Genomic DNA, 20,257 nt, shown 5'->3' with positions numbered 1-20,257 from the left:
ATTTTGCCATCTCAAATAATTCTGTAATGAATAATCTTATGTATCTATATTTTCACATTGTTGGAGGGTATCTTCAGGGAAAATTCCTAGAAGCAGGATTGCTGGGTCCAAAGGTAAAGGCATATGTGGTTCTGTTAGACATTGCCAAATTCCCTCCATTAGAATGGTAGCATGTTAAATGCCCACCAGCTATAGGTAAACGTCTTTTTCTCTACAACCTAACAGAGTATGCTGTGAAGGTTTTCAATTTTTGCCAATCTAATGGGTGAGAAATTGTATCTCCATTTTAATTTGCATATTTCGTATTATGAGTAAAATCAAACATCTCTTAATATGTTCATAAGCCATTTAAGATCTTTTTTATGATTTATATATCCATGATTTTTGCCCATTTTTCTATTTTTCTTCTGTGATATACATTGTAGTTTCTACCATATTGTTATTTGTTCTTTGACTTTACCTATGATATCGTATTAATAGACAAAATTGTTTTTTTTTTAATTTTTTCCAAGATGGATGTCAGAGAGCTTACTGCCTATGTTTTTTCCTAGATTTTTTTTAAACGTTAAAAAAATTTTTTTTCAACATTTCTCATTTGTTTTTGTGACACAGAGAGAGAGATAGAGAGAGAGAGAGAGAGCGAGCGAGCATGAGCCGGGGAGGGGAGGAGAGAGAGGGAGACACAGAATCCGAAGCAGGCTCCAGGCTCCGAGCTGTCAGCACAGAGCCCGACGCCCACAGACCGCGAGATCATGACCTGAGCCAAGCCAGACAATTACCTGAGTCATCCAGGCGCCCCTCTTCCAGGAGTTTTATGGTTTCAGGTCTTACAAGTGCAAGTATTTAATCATAGTCTAAGATAGGAATCCAGTTTCATTCTTTTGCATGTGGTTGTCTAGTTTTCCCAACACCGCTTATTGAAGAGTCTGTCCTTTCCGCACCATATATTCTTGCCTCGTTTGTCATAAATGAATTGACCGTATACGCAAGGGTTTATTTCTGAGCTCTCCGTTCTGTTCCACTGATGTCTGTTTTTATGCCAATACCATAGAGTTTTGATTACTATACTTTTGTAATAAAGTTTGGAATCAGAAAGTATGATGGCTCCAGCTTTGCTCTTTCTCAAGATTGCTTTGGCTATCAGGGTTTTCTATGGCTCCACACAAATTTTAGGATTGTTTGTTCTAGGTGTGAAAAATGCCATTGGAATGTTGATAGGGATTGCAGTGAGCCCGTATATCGCTTTGGGTAGTATGGACATTTTAACGTTATTAATTCTTTGACTCCACAAGCATGGAATATCTTTCCATTCATTTGCATCATCTTCAATTTCTTTCTTCAATGTCTTATAGTTTTCAGTGTACAGGTCTTTCACCTCCTTGGTTAAATTTATTCTTAGGGATTTTGTTCTTTTCAATGCAATTGTAATGGGATAGTTTTCTTAATTTCTTTCTGATAGTTTATTAGCAAATAGAAATGCAACTGGTTTTTCTATTGGATTTCATATGGTGCAACTTTACTGAATTTGTTTATTAGTTCTAACAGTTTTTTTTAATAGGGCCTTTAGGGTTTTCTACATATAAGATTGTGTTATCTGCAAATAGTAACAGTTTTACTTCTTTCTTTCCAATTTGGATGACTTTTGTTCCCTTTTCTTGCCTAATTGTTCTCAGTAGGACTTCCAATACTGTGAATACAAGTTGAGTAAAAATAGTGAGAAAAATTACGGCATAGGGAACATAGTCAATAACACTGTATTGTGACACTTTTATTGTGACAGATGATAACTACACTTATCATGGTGAGAAGTGAGCAATACATAGAATTATTGAATCACTATGTTGTATGCCTGAAACTAATATAACATTTTATGTAAACTATATTTTAGTAAACAAAACAAAACAAAAAAACTGGCAAGAATAGGCATCCTTGTCTTGTTCCTGATCTTAGAAGAAAAGCTTTCAGTTTTTCCCCATTGAGCATATATGTGGCCTTTCGTATACGGTCTTCATTAAGCTGAGGTATGTTCCTTCTGTACACACTTTGTTGAGAGGTTTGTTTTTAATCATAAATGGATGTTATCTATCATAAATTGATGTTTGGCAGTTTCTATCAATTTAATTATATATATCCCAGCAATCCCATTTCTAGGTATTCAACTAGGAGAAATGAAAATATATGTCCACACAAATACCTGTACATAAATATTTATAGAAGCTTCACTCATAATCACCAAAACCCAGGAAATTTCAATAGTTTATCAATTGGCAAATACACAAACATTACATTCATGTAATGCAATAATACTCATCAATAAAAATAAACACACTGCATGCAAAAAGTTGATGAATGTAAAGTATAATATGCTATGTGAAAGAAGCCAGACTCAAATGAGCTTCATATGTTCTGATTCCATTTACATGACATCCTAGAAAAGGCAAAACTTTAGAGTCAAAGAATAGATCGGGGGTCACCAGGAATGAGGGTTAGCGAAATGGATGGACTACAAAAGGACACAAAGAAACTTCTGTGGTGATACAGTCTATGTGCTGTTTAGTAATGGTTACATGACATTATTTTTAAGGATTCAAAAAACGATATACCTAAAAAAAGGTGAATTTTACTACATGCAAGTTATACTGCAATAAATATAAATTTGCTCCTCAAAAATATAGTCAAGAGAGTAGTTGAGAATACATAAAAACAGAAAAGATAGGTATAAAATCCACTTTGCTAGGTTGGTCAAAAGTTTTAAAGTTGTCTTCTTTTTATTTTTCAAATTTTTATTTAAATTCTAGTTAGTTAACATATAGTGTACTCTTGGTTTCAGTAGAATTTAGTGATTCATCACTTACATGTGACACCCAGTGTTCAACGTAACAAATGCCCTCCTTAATACCCATCATCCTTTTAGCCCATCCCCCGCCACCTCCCTCCATCAACCCTCAGTTTGTTCACTATAGTTAAGACTCTTTATATGGTTTGCTTCTCTCTCTTTCCCCCACCTTCCCCTACGTTCATCCGTTTTGTTTCTTAAATTCCACATGTGTGAAATCATATGGTATTTGTCTTTCTCTGCCTGACTTATCTCGCTTAGCATAATCCAGCCTGGTTCCATCCACATTGTTGCAAATGGCAAGATTTCATTCTTTTGATGGCTGAGTAATATTCCATTACATATACATATACATATACATATACATATACATATACATATACATACACCGTAACTTCTTTATTCATTCATCAGTCCATGGACATTTGGGTTTTTTCCATAATTTGGCAATTGTTGACAATGCTGCTATAAACATCAGGGTGCACGTGGCCCTTCAAATTAGTATTTGTGTACCTTTTGTGTAAATACCTAGTAGTGAAATTGCTGGGTCATAGGGTAGTTCTATTTTTAACTTTTTGAGGAAACTCCATATTGTCTTCCACAGTGGCTGCACCAATTTGCATTCTAAAAATTATTTTCTCATCGTTTATAATATTCTGATAAATTCAGGTCAGATATACCTAGTGAATAATCTCAGAGAACAGTATATAATCTAATATTTTTCTAGCACTATCAAAGTAAAACTACCCATAACTTTGAGTTTGGGGTAAACTTAGCAGTCTTTGCCATATAATTCAAACACAAGTTATATAAACTAATACTGTATTGTTTCATCTTTAAAAAAAATTAATGTTTGTTTATTTTTGACAGAGAGAGAGACAGGGAAACCGAGTACGAGTGGGGGAGGAGCAGTGAGGGAGGGAGACACAGAATCCGAAGCAGGCTCCAGGCTCTGAGCTGTCAGCACAGACCCTGATGGGGGGGCTCCAACTCACAGACCACAAGATCATGACCTGAGCCGAAGTCTGACGCTTAAACAACTGAGCCACCAAGGTGCCCCTATATTGTTTTATCTTTATATTGTTTCTTACTTACCTGTGCTTTATCTAATCCTGTGTGGTTTTTAAAAGATTTTGTTTGTTTGTTTACTATTTTAGGGAGAGAGAGAGCACAAGCTGGGGAGAAGGATGAAGGGAGAGAGGAAATCTTAAGCAGGCTTCATACTCAGCGCGAATGGATGCAGGTTGAGCCCATGACCCTGGAATCATGACCTGAGCCGAAGTCAAGAGTCAGTTGCTCAACCGACTGAGTGACGCAGACGCCCCAATCCTGTGTTGTTTTAACATGAAAACCACTGCCTGTCCTTCCACACGGAGCCAGTAGATACATATTAAGTGGAACTCACCTGAGGCTTTAGGCATGTTCAATGTATCACAGAACTTAATAAAAAATTCTTGAAAGGTAATCTTGCCATTTTCTGTAATGCAAAGTAAAATGTAGATGAAGGAATTACTGCTTCTGAATTAATCTGTCAGCAGTTAATAGTCAAGTTATAACAAAGGTGAAAAGCCCGGGGGTCAGCCTGTACTGTTCCTTCTTCCTTAACTTCTGCATACATATGATTATCAATTTCTATTCAATTATTTCCAAATACTTCTTGAGTATATCACTATATTAGTTAATGCCTATGCTATTACAATAGCATTGCTAAAAATCTATCGCATCAGTCTCATTGCTCTCCATTTATTTTAAACAATGCAGCAAGAGAGGTCTTTCTCTTTAAAAAAAAAAAATCTGGTTACTCCTCTGAATAAAACCCTTCAGTAGCTCCTACTTGTCCAAAAACTACAAAAGCAAAACAAAACAAACACATGGTGGGTAGGCAAAGAGGCTATAGGCCAATATTCCTTACAAATGTGTTAACATCTAAGTGAAATTCTAGAAAATAGGGTTTAGCAGTATAAGCAGAAACTAAAGTTCTAGATACCTTTAGGACATGCATTGTCACTGAGGGTGATAGGCTTTCAGGAAGGAAAACAGGTTCTTGGAGGGGAAAAAATCTTAGCCATTACAATGGTTTGTGGCCACAGTACATAAGCAAGTATTTATTTTTGGCATTAAACATTCATAGCGTGTGGGATGGTGAAAACGACAAAAACGTCTAAAAAGTCTCCTTAGGGGAGTGATTTTTTTTTTTTTAAAGGTTAAGAAACACTACTTTTAGGATAATGGTAACCACCTAAATTTACTCTGGAGAAATCTAAGAAAAAGGCTTAGAAATCCATAGGACCAAAGATGGCATCTTGATGTGGAACTCAGTGCATAGGATTTGGTGGTGAAGGAAAAGAAAGAAGCAGTTAAAGATGAAGTCCCTACCAAACAGTATCAAAATGTCAGAAGGCTCACTACCCCCACTTCCCACCCTCTGCCCCAAAGGTGCCATTAAAGTAAACGGACTTCATTTACTTCAGTAGAAACTGAAGACAGAGCTCCAAACTGAATGTGCCACCCAACACCCTCAACTCTTTCAACAAATCAGGATAGAAATGGACAAAGGAAGATTTGAGATGGGAGCCAACAACTCAGAAAATAGATTGTGTAGAAAGACCAAGTCAGCTCCAAAATAAAGACTCAAGTAAAGTAAAGGTACACAAGGTGGAATGGATATGACAAACTATAGTAAGGGACATAAAGGATAGACATGAAAAGAACCAAAAGGAAAAAAAAAAAAAAAAAAGGAGGGGGAGAGAGAAAAGGAAGAAAAAAAACAAACCATGCAAAAAAAAAAAAAAAAAAAGTAGAAAAGTTTACAGCAGAAGTGACAGAGCCCAGAAATAAACCCCACATACGCTCAACTAATATTTGACAAGGCAGCCAAGAACATTCAATGGAGAAAGGATGGTCTCTTCAACAAATGGTGTTGGGAAACTGAATAACCACTTGGGATACTCCCCAAAATCACCTCAAAATAAATTAAAGATTTAATTGTAAGATCTGATACTGTAAAGAAAACATAAGGAAACAGCTTTCAGACATTGGTCTTGGCAATGATTTTTTGGACATGACACCAAAAGCACAAACAACAAAAAGCAGAAATCAACAAGTAGAACTAGATCCAATTGAAGATTTTTCTTTTTCTTAATGTTTATTTGTTTGTGAGAGAGAAAGACACAGAGCATGAGCAGGGGAGGGGCAGAGAGAGAGGGAGACACAGAAACTGAAGCAAGCTCCAAGCTGTCAGCACAGAGCCCGACGTGGTGCTTGAACTCAAGAATCATGAGATCGAGACCTGAAGTCGAATGCTTAACTGGCTGTAGTCGGACGCTTAACCAACGGAGCCACCCAGGCACCCCAGAACTACCTTCAACTTAAAAACTTTTGTACAGCAAAAGAAACAATCGGCAAAATGAAAAGGCAACCTACAGAATGAGAGAAAATATTTGCAAACCATATATCTGATAAAGGATTATTATCCAAAATATATAACAAAGAATTCACACAGCTCAATAACAAACAAACAAATGAACTATTTTAAAAATGGGCAGAGTAATAGAATAGGCATTTTCCCAAAGAAGACATCCAAACGACCAACAGGTGCATGAAAAGGTGTTCAACATCACTAACCATCAGGGAAATGCAAATCATAACCACAATGAGATATTGCTCAAACCTGTTAGAATGGCTATCACCAAGAAGACAGGAGATACGGATTTGTGATGATGTGGAGAAAGGGAACCCTCATACACTGTTGGTGGCAATGTAAATTGGTGCAGCCACTATGGACAACAGTATAGAGATTCCCCTCAAAATTAAAAATAGAACTACAATATGAACCATCAATTCCCCTTATAAGTGTATATTCAAAGGAAACGAAAACAGGATCTCGAAGACATACTCCTGTGTCTACTGCAGCATTATTCACAATAGCTAAAATATGGAAACAATCTAAGTGCTCATCAACAGATGAATAAACAGAGGTAGTGTGAAAATATACAACAGAATATTTTTCAGCCATGAGAAAGAGAGAAATCCTGCCATTTGCAACAACATGGTAGGATCTTGAAGTCCTTATGCTTAGAGGAGATAAGCCAAAGACAAATGTTGTATATGTCACTAATATGTGGAATCCAAAAAAGCCGATCTCATAGAAAGAGAGTAGAATGGTGGTTACCAGGGACTTAGGGGGTGGGGTGATTGGGGAGATACTGTTAAAAAGTACAAATTTGCAGTTAAAATGAATAAATTCTGGAAATCTAATGCTGTGCTGATCTAATACTGTATTACATAATTGAAAGTTGCTAAGAAACTAGATCTTAAATGTTCTCACCACAAAAAAAGAAATCGTGATAATTACGTGATGTGATAGAGGTGTTAGATAACATTACAGTGATAATTATATTGCAATATATAAATGTATCAAATCAGCACATTGGACACCCTAAACTTACATAATGTTATCATATGCCCATTATATCTCAATTTTACAAAAAGGAAAAGAAAAACTCTGTGGAGGTGGAGTGGGGGAAAAAAAAAGCTCTAAGTCACTAATATCGAGGATGAAAATGAAGGTATCATTACAGATGAAGCAGAAATCAAAAAAGATAAGAAGCAGATGTCAAGGACAACTTTATCCAATACATTTGAAAAGTCAGATGAAATGGACAAATTCCTATAAAGACACAGCCTGCCAAAACTGACAGGAAAATAGAATATTTTCTTGGTAATACCATACAATTTAAGAAATTAAATCAATAATCCAGAATTTTTCCATAAATAAAACTCTAGGCCCATAAGGCTTCACCTGTGAGTTCTGCTTAACATTTGAGGAAGAAAAAAATCTCTTACAGAGAATAGGAAAGTAAAGAATATTCCCCAACTCTTTTGAAAACGTAGCAAAAATGATATTCAACAATACCAGTCATTAAAATAACGCAGTTATTTTCTACATTTATAAACATCTGCTTCCCTGAGCCAATGCCACAGGCAACACCCCCTGAGGTATTCCTGGATATCAGCATAGTTTCCATAGTTTCCCTTCCAAAGGGTTAACACGTGGCAAAGGGCCTCACGGACTCTGTTGTACTCTGTGCATGGCATTCTGACTGAATACTGCCCGCGCCAGTCAGTTCGCAAAGTGACCTCATCTCCCAAGTACCACCACCCACAGGGATAAAGTAGGCCCAGACTCCCCCATCTGTTCAGTCTCACAGAGCTCAGGCTTGGCACACTATGGTGGCACCGGTGCTCACCAGTCATCTCACTGCAGCCCCCCCGCCCCAGGGTGCCCTCCATTGCTGTATACCCCATCCATACATCTCCCATCCCCACTGGTAGATGATGGCCTTTACAACTAGATGCATTCAGACTACTAACCGTGTTCAGGTCCATGTCTTAATACTTCATCAAGTAAAACATTAGCTGCATGAAAGTCATTGTTCATCAATAATGCCTTGAGGTCAGAGACATCAATCAGATCATTCTGGAGAATTTGAACAGTAACGAAGAGTAGCCGTGTAACTGAGAAAAAAAAAAAAAAGAGCAAAAACATGCTTCAACAGCAGAAATAAGAGTACACTGTTCACTTTCACTTAATGGGCTTGAGTTGCATAAAAGAAGTTTACATGAAATTACTAGTAGTTTTAAAAACCATTGTGTATTATAATAGCTAGCAGTTACTGAACACTAAGTGCTGGAGACTCTTCTGAGTACTTCTACTTTACCTATTTAAGTCTATTATTACCTGTAATAATTCCAAGATAGGCATTATTATCCCCATTTTTCAGATGAAGGAATTGAGGTTAGTGAGAGTTAAAAAATTTTTTTTAATGTTTATTTATTTTTGAGAGAGAGAGAGAGACAGACAGACAGACAGAGAGACAGACAGACAGACCATGAGCAGGGAAGGGTCAGAGAGAGACAAAGATGCAGAATCTGAAGCAGGCTCCGGGTTCTGAGCTGTCAGCAGAGACTCCAACGTGGGGCTCAAACTCACTAACCGCGAAATCATGACCTGAGCTGAAGTTGGGCGCTTAACCGACTGAGACACCCAGGCGCCCCGAGGTTTGTGAGATTAAGTGATTTACTGAAGAATATACTGGTATTAAGTGACAGGGCCAGGATTCAAATCCAGGCACGATATTTCCAAAGCCCATGCTCTTAACTACTGTGCCTTTCAGGTAGACATATGTAACTGGTCAACCATTATGCCTACAGCTACATAATACTTCATATGTGGACCCTGAAATAATTGTGAAGCATTACAAAGAAGTTTACATCAAAACTTTATTGCCTTATTTCACTTAAAGTTATGTTACAGAGACAAAATAAGAAGAAGAAGGTGCTGTTTCTGTAAGTCGTGCTCTTTATATTTATCTTATAGCCCCACAAATGTTGACAGCCTTGGTCACTTTCCAATGCCTTCAAACAGTTGTGGTTGTTGATGCTGTTTAATTTAGTCCACATTTTACTAGTTGTTCTCAGCAGGAGGGTTGGTTTCACATAAGCTACTCCATCATAGTCAGAAGTAGAACCAGGTAACTCAAGCTTTATCGGTAAATTTGATGCCCTGCTCTGGTTGAAAATTACTGTTTAGGTTATTACTTTACTACAAAGCTATAGTGATTAAGACCATGTGGCATAAGAATAAATAAAAATCAGTGGAATGGAACTGGAAGTCTAGAAATAAATCCATACATTTCTGATCAATTGATTTTTTACAAGGATGGCAAAACCATTTATTTAAGGGGGAAAAGAATGATCTTGTCAACAAACGATGCTGGGGTAACTGGCTATCTGCATGCAAAAGAATTAGAGTGGACTCCCATCTCACACCACATACAGACATTAACTCAAAATGAATCAAAGATTGAAATTAAAAGGCTAAAACTATAAAATTCTTAGAAGAAAACATTAGTATAAATCTTAATGATCTTGGATTATGTTTAGACATGATATCAAAAGAAGTGACAAAAGAAAATATAAACTGGATTTCACCCAATTTAAAAACGTTTGTGCTTCAAAGGACACCACCAAGAAAGAGAAAAGACCCATAAAATTGGAGAAAAGATTTGCAAATCATCTATCTGATAAAGCTACAGTATCCAGGATATAAGAACCCTAGCAACTTGACAAATAACCCGATTTTAAGATAAGCAAGGGATACATATCTCTAAATGGCCAGTAAACACATGTAAAGATGTTCAAAGTTATTAGCCATCAGGGAAATGCAAAACAAAACCACGGTGAGATACTTGTGAGACTAGGCTAGAATAAAAAAGACGGACAATGTAACAAGTACTGACAAGGATTTAAAGAAATGTACAATGCTGTTGGGAATGTAAAATGGGGCAGCTGCTTTGGAAAACGTTCCAGCAGCTCCTCAAGTTGAATGTAAAGTTACCACGTGACCCAGCAGTTCCATTCCCAGGTAGGTACCTGAGAGACATGTAAATGTACGTCCACACAAAAACCTGTACTCAAAAAAATGTACACATGTTCATAGCAGCATTATTCTTAGTGGCCAAAAAAGGGAAACAACCCGAATGTCTATGAACTGATAACTGGCCAAAGAAAATGTGGTATAACCACAGAATATTATTCTACCACGAAAAGGAATAAAGTACTCATTTATGTTATGATACAGGTGAACCTTAAAAACAGTATGCTGGGGCGCCTGGGTGGCTCAGTCGGTTGAGCGGCCGACTTCAGCTCAGGTCATGATCTCATGGTTTCGTGGGTTCGAGCCCCACATTGTGCTGACAGCTCAGAGCGTGGAGCCTGCTTCGGATTCTGTGTCTCCCTCTCTCTCTGTCCCTCCCCCGCTCTCTCTCTCTCTCAAAAATAAACATTAAAAATTAAAAAAAAAAACAAAAAAAAAAAACCAGTATGCCAAATGAAAGAAGCCAGACACAAAAAGCCACGTATTCTAGTTATATGAATAACTAGAATAACGATTCTAGTTATATGATGTTCAAACATCAACACAGATAGAAAGCAGACTAGTGGTTGTCAGTGGCTGGGGAGAGCGGGGAAATAAGCACTACAGGGTACAGGGGTTTTTTTTGACGTGATGAAAATGTCCCAGAATTAGAGTGTGAAGGTTGCACAACTTTGTGGATATACCAAAAACCACTGAATTGAACACCTTAAAAGGATGAGATTTTATGGTATGTGATTTATATCTCAGTAAAAATGTACATTTGATAAATAATGCCATTGATTATAAAGGTGTTCTAATTTTAGAGATATTCAAACGTGAAGAAAAAAAGACATTTGTTTCCCCAAGGCATTTAGAAATCCATTGTTGGCAGGGGTGTCTGCATTTGTGGAGGGTTCTTCGGTAGGTGTTCTCTGTAGACATGGGGGTTTAGGGAAAGATGCTGGTGTTGAAATGGTTTCCCTAATTCCAAGGAGCACGAGAGGAACTTTGGGGACAAAGACCAAGCACTTGTCTTTATGCAGCAGGGGCAAAACGATGTGGTTAGGCCACAGAAATGACATGGTAGTAAGAATGATACAGGGATTAATGGCCCAAGCATTTAAAGAAACTAGCTAGATGAAGCTAAGATTTCTATAAGTGAAATCAATGGCCAGTCCATTTGGGTAAACCTGAAAACTCCAAAGGCCTGACTTGAGACAGCACAGAGGGTAGTAGTGGTCCCTCACCCAATTTCCACACCTGATTTAATTCATAGATCCAGAACCCCTTGAGTGAAGAAAAATTTATCTCCTCTTGAGGAAGGACTTTATATTAACAGCAAAGGTATTTACTGTGTATCTTCTTCAACGCTGTTTTATTTCTTTTCCCTCCTTTATAACTAACTTTGCCCCATTTTCACTTGTTTTTTTTTTATATCACATAAGCTGCTTGAAATCCTTTTTGAAACTATAGACACTACAAATTAAACACTTGAAATCCATTTAGTGATTTTTTTTAAATGTGATTTCATTATCTTTATTTTACAGTCACTTCTTTAAACTGGAAGTATTCACTTACCTATGGACTCTTTGAAAGGTGGACTTCCTTTAATTCTTTCAAAGAAATCTTTTAAATTCACCTCATTATCATCTGGAAATATCAAAATCAAGCATATTGTCATTAAAACCCTGATACTCAATCGGTACACAAAATAAAGGCTCTGACTAACAATACCTAAAATCTCATTCTACCTCATTTCTCTCTCAAATGGCTGAAACTATTTCAATGTAATTTTTCATACTTTCAGGAACCACACCCATTGATCAGTTAATGATATTAATAGTTCACTTTTTTTGACTTCTTACTCAAAAGTAAGAACTTAAAATAACTTTGAGTTCCTTATGTATATATACTAAGTATCCTTTTATGATGCTTCACATTTATTAACTAAAATATGCACAAGAATTCTATAACATGCTTGATATGCCTATCCTTAAAAGATGAAAGCAAAGAGAAATTAAATAACTTGTCTAGGTCACAAGAGCCAGAAAGTGCTCGAGGCTGTATTTGAACTAAGGCAGTCTAAGGCCAGAGGTGACAATGTTAACTATTGGGACACACACACACACACACACACACACACACACACACACACAGGAAATAAAATGCAGTAATGTAACCACAGCAGAAAATATAGGGCTATAACTACATTGAAAAGACTTTAACTTATAACAAAATGGCAAGCTGGGTAGCACAGGAACGATTACAAATTCCTAAAGATGCTGTATGAAATATTTTATTCTATAAATGCATTATCAAGTTGTATGAAAAGGAAATAATAAAACGTTAAGTGGGCACAGAGATCCAGAGGGGAAAACCAAGTGAATACTAAGCCTACAGCTATTTGGGGATACATATTAGATCCAAAAGCAGCAAGGTGCTTGATTTAAATGTTCATGCATATTCATAAAAGAAAACTTGGGTCCTGCTACACAGAGAGTTTGAATTTAGATACCAAATGAAACTGGGATGCTTAAAGAATTTCAATCCAGTGAAAGGGAGATTAAAATATTATATTCACTGGCCCATGTAAACACCAAGGTGACCTAAATCTTCCCAATTTTGAGAGGCAGTGGGTAAAAAAGATCACCTGTGAAAAATCTCCTGCATCTCATGTGGGCTTAGGGCCTAAATTTATACCACTCCCATGATATGAAAAACCCCAGGTCAAAACATAAAAATTGATTGAGGTCAATAATAATCTATGGCAAAAGCAATAACCAAACAATGCTGGGGAGGTACTCTTAAACCTAAGACATGCTCATGGGATTCCCATAGAAAAAACAAGCTGGTTAAGATAAACCCCAAATAAAAAGCCACCTAAAACTGGTAAAACTCACCAGCTTCTAGAAGTATTCCCACACGATTTGACACTTAAGAGTGGATGTAAATAGGAAAGGAGATCAAGTACACAATACATGAAGTCAAAGATGGAAAACAAAGATAAATATGTGACCACTTGGAAACAATGATCAAGACTAAATAATTATTCTTCTGAGATGTAATGAAACTTTGGGTATTTCCTTTGGTTAAAAAAGCAGAATGGGACAAGCAAAATAAAAGGTGAAAGTGGGTCTCCTCTGAAGAAAGACTGCAGATCAAAATGAAGCTGCTGATGTCATGTCTTTGTTTTATTACATAATGGTATTTTCCCACCCATGCTTACAAGAAATGAATGCTAATTATCTAAATTAGCATATGTAGAGTATGAACAGATAGATATGGTCAGTAAATAAATTAGCAGACTATTTTGGCTCTAATTTATATCAACCTAAGCCTCATCGCGACTGCCTTTAGCATTTTACCTCCATATAAAACACTCTAAAACTGGTTCCTATAAACAGGGAAAAATGAGCAGAATCTCAAGCCAAAAAAATGCTCACCACTGATGTCACAATATTTAAGGGCTTCACTGCCGTCCTCCGCAGCTAAATTAACATTCAAACTTTTCAGGGCATGCTCCAAGTTACGTATGCCAATCTTGCCATTATCAACACTTGTCAAGATACAAGCAGCTTCTTTAAATGCTACAAAGATAAATAAATATATATAAGATACTATTATTTTAAAAAATGCAAAATAGTTTGTCCAGAGTCCACTATAGGTGAACTCTCAATTTAAGTATATATATTTAACTAAAATCTCTGCAGAAAAAAAGCAAAGTATTTTCTACTTGTAACTGACAACCTATTTATTTCAAGCAGCATTTAAAAAAATTAAGGGCGCCTAGGTGGCTCAGTCGGTTAGCCATCCAACTTCAGCTCAGGTCATGATCGCATGGTTCCTGGGTTTAAGCCCCGCATTGGGCTCTGGGCTAAAAACTCAGAGCCTAGAGCCTGCTTCAGATTCTGTGTCTCTCTCTCTGCCCCTCTTCCACTTGTTCTCTCTCTCTCTCTCTCTTAAAACTAAACATTTAAGAAAAGAAAAATTAAACCAAAAAATTATATGCAGAATTTGATGGGTTATCTGAATCCATTCATCCATTAAATACTGAATAAGCTGTGACCCTTTCTTAAATAATAGTAACGTCCTGTACATGTAGATCTAAAGACTTCTATCAACTGATGAAATAAACCAAAAAAAAAAAAAAAAAAAAAGCTAAAATTTGAGATTAAAGCTCTTGATCTCCAGGGCCACTACCAGTCTATATTGTGCTTTTGTGTGAATTGAAAAAAGGCACCCCTCTCTATGTATCAATTACAAAGAGGCATACCTTCCTCTAGGTAGCTGCAATCTAGCATTGGTGGTCCCAGCCTGGAGAGCACAGTGGAATGTAGAATGCATTTCAGTCTCTACTTGTACCCTTTCAACCAGGCATCTCTGTGCAAGCACAACCCATGCAACCAAATGTAGTCCTGTTGATACCACACCAATTTAAAATATAAAACATGATCATTACTGGGAGTTTCAATTTTTTGTCAATACCATTTCTCACCCCATTTCTCTCTCAACCCCAAAATGAAGTTGTCGTGTATGTTTCCATAGTCCGAAAATCGTTGCATTATACTAACAGATCTAAACCTTCAGTTGGAAAGAATACCATAATACCATTTTAGACCTATATTCATTTTTACTAACATTTATTTTATAGCTACTAAAACCAACAATGAAAATTTCAGCCCTCTTAAAGAGTTTCCTTTAAATTCCTTGAAGACAGGGACTTTAGAATTTGTCTTGTCTATAAATAAAATTATAATACATTATATAGTTGGTACTATGAGAAAAATGTGTGCCAGATATGAGCACTGAGCACTCAGATATAAAGCACTGAGACAGTTCACCTAACCTATAACTCTGAAAAGTCTTATGGGTTGAGGAGTGATGTTTGAGCTGAGTTTGGGGGGAAAATGTGAATTTGTTTGACAGAAAATATACAGAAAGGAAACAGCACATGCAAATATATGGAACCAAAAGCACATGGAAGATATGGAACCAATTTAAATTATAATAAGTAATATGGCTACAGAATAAATACAAATGCAGAAGTGATGAGAGATGAGGCTAATGAGATAAGAAGACAGATTTATTGTCATTCTTTAATTCCATAAATATTCACAATTATATAAGTCAATAATATAAAAGATTTGAAACAATGCCTAGCACAGTAAATATCATATAATATTAGCTATTAAATTAGCTATTAATAAGGGGCTTCTGAAAGCCAAAATTGTGCTAGGATCTGGAGAAACAATGCTAGGACTTCTGGCAAAATGGAAACATGGTTCTTGGCCCAATGATGCTTCCAGGCACGTAAGAAAAAGAATCATTAACCAAATAATCAAAAATATGACTAGAAAACAACCAGATTTTAACATGGGCAGAAGACCTAAATAGACCTTTTTCTGAAGAAGACATACAGATGGCCAACAGACACACGAAAAGATATTCATCACCAATCTCAGGGAAATGCAAATCACAACAACAATGAGATATCACCTTACACATGTCAGAATGACTAAAATCAAAAACATAAGAAGTAACAAGTGCTGGCGAGGACGTGGAGAAAAAGCAGCCCTTGTGCAATGTTGGTGGAATGTAAATTGGTACGGCTGATGTGGAAACAGTATGGAGGTTCCTCAAAAAGTAAAAACAGAAATACTATTTGACCCAACAATTCCACTACTGGGTATTTACCCAAAGAGAACAAAAACACTAATTCAAAAAGGTATATGCACCCCTATATGTTTATTGCAGCATTATTTACAATAGCCATGATATGGAAGTATCTCAACTATCTATCAATAGGTGAATGAATAAAGAGGTGGTATATTATGGAATTTGACACAACCATGGAAAAGAATGAGATTGTTTTTTTGCCATTTGCAACAACATGGATGGACCTAGAGGGTATTATACTAAGTGAAATATGTCAGACTGAGAAAGACAAACACCATATGATTGCACTCATAGGTGGAATCTAAAAAACAAATAAAAAAAAAAGAAAAGCAAAATCAGACCTAAAAATACAGGAACAAACTGATGGTGGCCAGAGAGAAGGGGGGATAATGGGTAAAATGGGTAAAGGGGAGTAGGAGATACGGGTTTCCAGGAATGTAATGACTATGTCATGGGAATAAAAGGCACAGGAAAGGGAATATAGTCAGTGATACTGTAATATTGTTGTATGGTGACAAATGGCTATGTTTGTGGTGAGCATAGCAAAATGTATAATCACTACACCTGAAACGAATATAACATTGTGTGTCCACCGTACTCAAATAAAAAAATTTAATGAGAAATTATATTATTTTGGTCTTAATGAATTAAGATAATTCAAAGTTCTCTAATATTTTTGCTACTTTTTTTCCTAAGTAAGCTCTACACCCAACATGGGGCTTGAACTCATGACCCTGAGGTCAAGAGTTGCATGTTCTACCAACTGAACCAGTCAGATGCTCCTACTTTTGTCACTTTATAAGCTAAAATATATTGAGCATTTCTAGTGTCATTTAAAAAAATATTAATGGGTATTTATAGTATGAAGTAAATGCTATGAAAAAGACATAGTTTAATGAAAGCTTATAATAAAAGAAGCTGACCTCGACTACCAGATAATGACAGGCTCCCTAGAGGAAATTGACATTCATTCAATTTTTTTTTTTAATGTCTATTTTTGAGACAGAGAAGGAGACACAGAATCTGAAGCAGGCTCCATGCTCTGAGCTGTCAGCACGAAGCTCAGCACAGAGCTCAAACTCACAGACTACGACATCATGACCTGAGCCAAAGTGAGACACTTAACCAACTGAGTCACCCAGGCACCCCATCACTCATTTGAAAGATGAGTAAACATTAACTAGGCAAAGAGTGTCAGGGAAACCTATTCCAGGGAACAAAATACGCAAAAGCTTTGTAGTTGGATTTCGAAGGAAATGAAAGAAAATGCAGAAAGCAAGGGTAATGGTACAAAATTATACCAGAGAGCTAGGACATGCAGGATTTTGATCTTTAACAACAATGGAAAATGTTTAAAGAGTTGAAAATAGGGGGACATCACACAATCAGATTACTTTTTTGAAAAAAAACAATTACTCTGGCTGGAGTGGGACGAATGGACTAGGAATCCATTGGCACCTGGCAATGATCCTAAAAAATAACTCTTTCATAGGGAATGCTTTCTTGTATACATATATAAAGTCCTTACCATCTGCTGTTGGTAGTTTCAGATTTGAAGACAAAGCCTCTTTCCTAAAGTCTGCAAATTTAAATAGAGAGATTAGGCCATAAGGAACAGCATAATGATTTTACCCAGTTTGGAAGAAAACCAATGGATAAATTACATACTTCATTTCTCAATAACATTTAGCATTGACCATTCCCTTCTTCTCAAAATCCTCCACTAGCTTCCAGAATAACGTTCTCTACTCATCTTCCTCTTACTTCTTAGACTCCATGGATTCGTCAAGCTCCACCAAGCTTCTTAAATGTGGCTGAGATTCTAATGTTACAAATGCTTCCTTTATCCCTAAGAGAACAGCTTAATCCCCAGGCTCATATATTCAATAACATGTTTAATTATTAGTCTGAATTGTCCTTCTTTAGTCCTGCCTGTCTGTCTGTCTGTCTGTCTGTCTGTCTATCTATCTATCTATCTGTCTATCTATCTATCTATCTATCTATCTATCTATCTATCTATGTAATTCTGGAGCTTTTCCTAAGGACAAGGTGCAGTGATACCCTTCATCCTATACATTTTCTACAAAAATGCAAATTGATACAGAGATCTATTTGAGGGACAAGTGACAGAAACAAAATATGTCCATTTGCATAGATGGACCACATTGCAGTTAGAGAGCAGTTTAGAATAACTCACAACTAGTACAGGTATTACCTTGAAGCAAAAGGGGGTTAGAATCAAGATACATTATATTTACATTAGTTTTTAAAATGTGATCTAAGCAGGATTAAAAAAAATATAACTAACCTATTAAAAAGTACTTTCAAAATAGTAGGTTTGGCAATTTTACAAGATAACTCTAAAACAGAATTTCTCAACCTGAGCAAAATTACATTTGGGGCCAGCTAATTATGTGGGGGAGTGCTGTCCTCTACATTATAGGGTGGTTAGCAGCATCCCTCACCTCTACTCACCAGATCCCAGCACTCCTCCCCCATCAGTTTTGACAATCTAAACTGTCTTTGCATATTGCCAGTTTTTCCCTGAGACACAGATCTGATCTCATTTTTTAGCTGAAGTTAAATTTAAAGGCAGGAGATGGCTTTCCAAGTATTGATAAAATCCATCTGGGTATATCCCAGATAAGAATATGGATGGATCAGGTAAATTCTTTGTAAATAGAGCAAATAGCCAGATCAACACTTACACAGAATGTTATATAGACCAACGGTTTAATTGTTCAACAATAACTTGTATTTTTCAAAGAGCCTTTCACCTAAAAGAAAAAGAAAGCTAGACAACTATTAGGACCTCTCTAAAATTCATAAAAGGAAAGGGATTAACTTTGAAATAAAATTACTCTAGAAAGAAACATTTTATTTTTTTTTTAATTTTTTTTTTCAACGTTTATTTATTTTTGGGACAGAGAGAGACAGAGCATGAACGGGGGAGGGGCAGAGAGAGAGGGAGACACAGAATCGGAAACAGGCTCCAGGCTCTGAGCCATCAGCCCAGAGCCCGACGCGGGGCTCGAACTCCCGGACCGCGAGATCGTGACCTGGCTGAAGTCGGACGCTTAAACGACTGCGCCACCCAGGCGCCCCGAAAGAAACATTTTAAAGCCATATGACAATATATATAAATACTTTCAGACCAAGTTTACAATGCAGTCCAAGAGATCATCCAGGAATTTGATATTGTAATAACTAAACCTCCGTGAATATAGAATATAAGATAGATCTCTAAATCTGATCTGTAGTAAATTGCATTTCAATACATTTACAGTAGGATTTAGGAACTAAGTATTAAGATTTAATTAATTAAGTATTTGGTAAAATATTTTAAAACCTTGGATAAAATTTTAGAAGAAATTTTTATTACAAGTTACTGGTTATCTGCTCAATCAACTCACCGTCGAGCAAGGAATCATCCAGCATTTCTTGAAAACTATTATCAGTGAAATAAATTCTATTGGTGTTTCCAAGTACATCTGCATAGTTGTCCTTGCCAGACTGATCACTTTCCTCCATACATTCCAATGTACCGATGATGTCATTCAATGCTACAAACACAGAGAATATACATGCAACATGTAATTCAGTCCACGGATCTAAATTTTTGGAACATAACAGTAAAACTGATGGATTCTTCCAGTTTTGCACTGTCCAAAATGGCAGCCACTACCCACATGTGGCCATTTAAAAAGGTAGAGCAATCCATTCTCCACTATAGTTTTCTATAGTCCCTTATCTTTATTCTTAAGATTATTTTGTTAAAACTCCGGGTTCTGCGTGGGCTATTCCTTTATGAACAAAAAAGTATGCCAAAGTTTCTCTAGTCATTCTATTAACGAGCTCACCATTTCATAAAAAATACCCTCCATTCGTCACAACTGCTCCCAAACTCCAATCCTTCCCTTTCTACTTTCTTTCCCTACACCCCTTGCTCCTGTCAGCTCACTTTACCCAATTTAGAGAATCAGCAAAGCCTATTATGTTTAGCATGATAATATCAAACATCTGAACTAGGAAATCCATGACTGACCACCCCCCCCCCTTAAAACAAACAAACAAACAAAAACCTCTTCACATTTCTAAAGTACATGTCTAAAAAAATAATCTTTCAGAATTCATTAAGAGAAATATATAATAAATTCCTTTAAAATTAGCTAATTTATGTGAAAGTATAATTTAATATATTATGTTGTTCCATGAGTTAGTCATTAGTCATTGGTAAGAAGTTTCAAAAATAGGCCATGTGAGGAATGGTTGAAGGGAAATCTGAGTCCAGAGAAAAGACGATTCAACGTAAAAGAAAGAAAATATAA

General features: G+C 36.4%; 1 protein-coding gene and 1 long non-coding RNA gene across 2 annotated transcripts in view; one reads left to right on the top strand and one right to left on the bottom strand.

The window, feature by feature from the left end:
- The window catches only part of LOC147571276 (EF-hand calcium-binding domain-containing protein 13-like), a 155,482-nt gene that overhangs the window by 50,470 nt on the left and 84,755 nt on the right, over nt 1-20,257 (bottom strand). The window contains 4 exon segments of the mRNA XM_086696466.1: nt 4,242-4,313; nt 8,210-8,353; nt 11,832-11,903; nt 13,697-13,840. Of these exon segments, the coding sequence (XP_086552592.1) occupies nt 4,242-4,313; nt 8,210-8,353; nt 11,832-11,903; nt 13,697-13,840 (432 nt within the window).
- LOC147571278 (uncharacterized) lies at nt 3,711-4,301 on the top strand. Its single transcript, XR_015247559.1, has 2 exons — nt 3,711-3,889; nt 3,994-4,301. It is a non-coding gene; the product is annotated as an uncharacterized LOC147571278 (long non-coding RNA).

This window comes from Puma concolor, unplaced genomic scaffold (genome assembly GCF_028749965.1).
Source record: "Puma concolor isolate L17-30 unplaced genomic scaffold, mPumCon1.1.hap2 unalloc_scaffold_34, whole genome shotgun sequence".
Lineage (NCBI taxonomy): Eukaryota > Metazoa > Chordata > Mammalia > Carnivora > Felidae > Puma > Puma concolor.
Note: the sequence above shows the minus strand (reverse complement) of the source record. Positions and strands in the feature narration are given on the sequence as shown.